Source organism: Montipora capricornis, chromosome 3 (genome assembly GCF_036669925.1).
Source record: "Montipora capricornis isolate CH-2021 chromosome 3, ASM3666992v2, whole genome shotgun sequence".
Taxonomy (NCBI): domain Eukaryota; kingdom Metazoa; phylum Cnidaria; class Anthozoa; order Scleractinia; family Acroporidae; genus Montipora; species Montipora capricornis.
Window position 1 is genome coordinate 41,351,204 of NC_090885.1, and position 2,500 is coordinate 41,353,703.

At 40.6% G+C, this 2,500-nt stretch overlaps 1 protein-coding gene across 1 annotated transcript in view; it reads left to right on the plus strand.

The window, feature by feature from the left end:
* The window catches only part of LOC138041377 (adrenocorticotropic hormone receptor-like), a 3,437-nt gene that overhangs the window by 285 nt on the left and 652 nt on the right, over positions 1–2,500 (plus strand). Inside the window, exon 1 of the mRNA XM_068887149.1 lies at positions 1–2,500. This exon is cut by the window's left edge and continues 285 nt beyond it; it is cut by the window's right edge and continues 652 nt beyond it. Within this exon, the coding sequence (XP_068743250.1) occupies positions 634–1,647 (1,014 nt within the window). The 5' untranslated portion in view covers positions 1–633 and the 3' untranslated portion in view covers positions 1,648–2,500.

Genomic DNA, 2,500 nt, shown 5'->3' on the forward strand with positions numbered 1-2,500 from the left:
AACTTGGAAGCTAGAAGCTGAATAAAGTGTCATTGTCCTGTTTCGATGATAAGCACTATATCCATGAAAATTGTATCACAAGTTACGCTTACGGTCATTACAAAATCAACACACTAAAACAATCTGAATGATAAAGTTTACTGCTACAGTTTGCTGCTAAAGTTTACTCATAAAGTTTACTGCTAAAGTTTACTCATAAAGTTTACTCATAAAGTTTATCGAATGTCACGCTATGGTGATTATTTCCTGTTTCATTTTCTTATGCGAATATTTAAACACACTTCATGCATGCAGCTTCGCAAAATGATTTCACAAATTTGAAAAGTTTCACTGAAAATTTTCACAATTGTGAAGTGAAAATGTGAAGCTTGTGGTTGGTTAAAATTCATGGGAAAAAACTCTTCATTGGTGCGCTAGTACCCCCAACTACTATACTACTTCCGTGTTTAAGCAGCTGCAGATACGACGTCGAAGCCCTGCTAGGCCTAACAATTTGAGGAAAAACCACATCGACGAGCTTCTTGTTTTATACTGACGTACTGGTAATTACTTTCTGGTTGAAGCATCTGGTCTCTTTCTTTGGAATCGGAAGGAAGACAATAATTCAGCAAGGTCCAAAGTGGTTACCGAAGGATGGCTGGTGTTGAAACTTCATGTGCCAGCGTACGAGCGCCAGTACCTCTTTCCTTCATAACGGCAAGTTTGTCTGTGCTCCTTGCCCTAATGACAATTCCAGGCAACTTTTTAGTCTGCTTTGCTGTCTTCAAGGATCCCTATAAAAGTCTCAAGACACCTTTCACCTTCTTCGTTGTGAATCTCGCCGTATCAGACTTGATTGTGGGCGTGATGACTGAGCCGATATCTGTGTTGATTCACTTTCGCGAGGGCCTTTCTCTTGATATTGGTCATCAATTTGTTTGGTTGATCCACATGTCTTACTTTATCTCCTGCACCGCGTCAGTTTTGAACCTCGCTGCTTTGACAGCGGATCGCTATACAGCCATAAGCTACCCTTTACGGTATCGAGCAAGGTTCGGCATTAAACGTGCCATTTTCATCACAGGTTCCATTTGGTTTTTTTCTTGCTCATTGCCGTTTGTTTACTTCAAAGTTGGCTATTTGAGGTATACCTTTGTGTTTGCAAACACTGCTGTAGCTTTGACTTTAATCATTTTTCTTTTCACATACGCTCGGGTTTTGCGAGGCATGCGAGCGCATGTTTCGGAATTGAAAACAATACGACAGAGCTCACAATCAGAGGAGAATCGTGCAAGACTCAGAGCGGCTTCGAGTGACAAAAAGTTAACCCAGGTACTTATGATGATGTTAGGGATCTTCCTTTTTTGCTATACTCCATCCTGTGTTATGATTTACATAATGAATCTCTGTTTGTCTTGTGACTGCATTACTATCCATGTTTTGAGGGATCTTCAATTCATCTTCGTTTTGTTGTCCTCTGCGCTGAATCCATTTTTGTACGCTTGGCGTTTACCAAACTTTCGGAGAGCTTTTAAGAGGATTTTACTTCCACGAAGCATACAAGACGAATCATTACCTTCAAGCATGCAAGACTATAGGGGAAAAAGTGCACTTAGAACCGTAGAGTTGGTATCGTACTCTGCACGTTCTCGCCCAGATCTCCCCTAACCAGTCTCTCTTTTAGCCTCGTTAGAACTGTAACGTCAGAGCAACTGGTACATTGATGCTCTTTGAACGCAACATGCGAACAAATATGAGATGCTGTGGGATCAGTATTTCTTGGTTAGATATGTCCAATTGTTTGCGACGTTTCTGTTTTTCCAATATTAATGCAATGTTTATGTTAAAGTGAAACCTTTTATTAAATTCGTCAAAAAAAGAAAGGTTTACACTCACAGTAATAGATTCATAATCTGATGGCGTCCTTACTTCGTTTGCCATTTGTGAGGAGCTTAAGCCGACTCAGGAATTCTCGGCTGGACGTCTCCTGACGGTGTAGATATCCGTCAACAAAGGCTAAAAACATAACACAAAAGGTGTTTCGTATTCAGAAAAATGTTTAAGCATTCAGGATCGATCAGATTGTACTGTGAACTTACGTTAAGCAGAAAAAAGTAGTTAATTTTTTTATTGAATGACCATATGTAGGGGCGAGATAAATTTTGTGGGGAACACAAATCTATTTCAGTTCGTTTGCGCGCATTGACAGTGGCGGTTAGTGCTGGAACACGGAACCATTTTTCGTTCTATAGGATTTATGGATTAACTCTCTCACCCGGGGAAAAATGGTACAGCCTTTCAAATCAACTGGTTGGTCGAAATGTTAGCCAATTTGTCGAAGGAAAGTTCTTTCAGCTCTTTTGAAGCGAGATTTGTCGCCTTCAAGTGGGTAATTTTTTTCCGGGAAAATGGTGATCACGTTCCGAAATTCGGCGGGTCTAATCTGCAGGTCGCAGGTCGCAGATTAGACCCGCCGTCCGAAATTCTGGTAAAAACGTGGACGAAGCTTACGGAATAACTT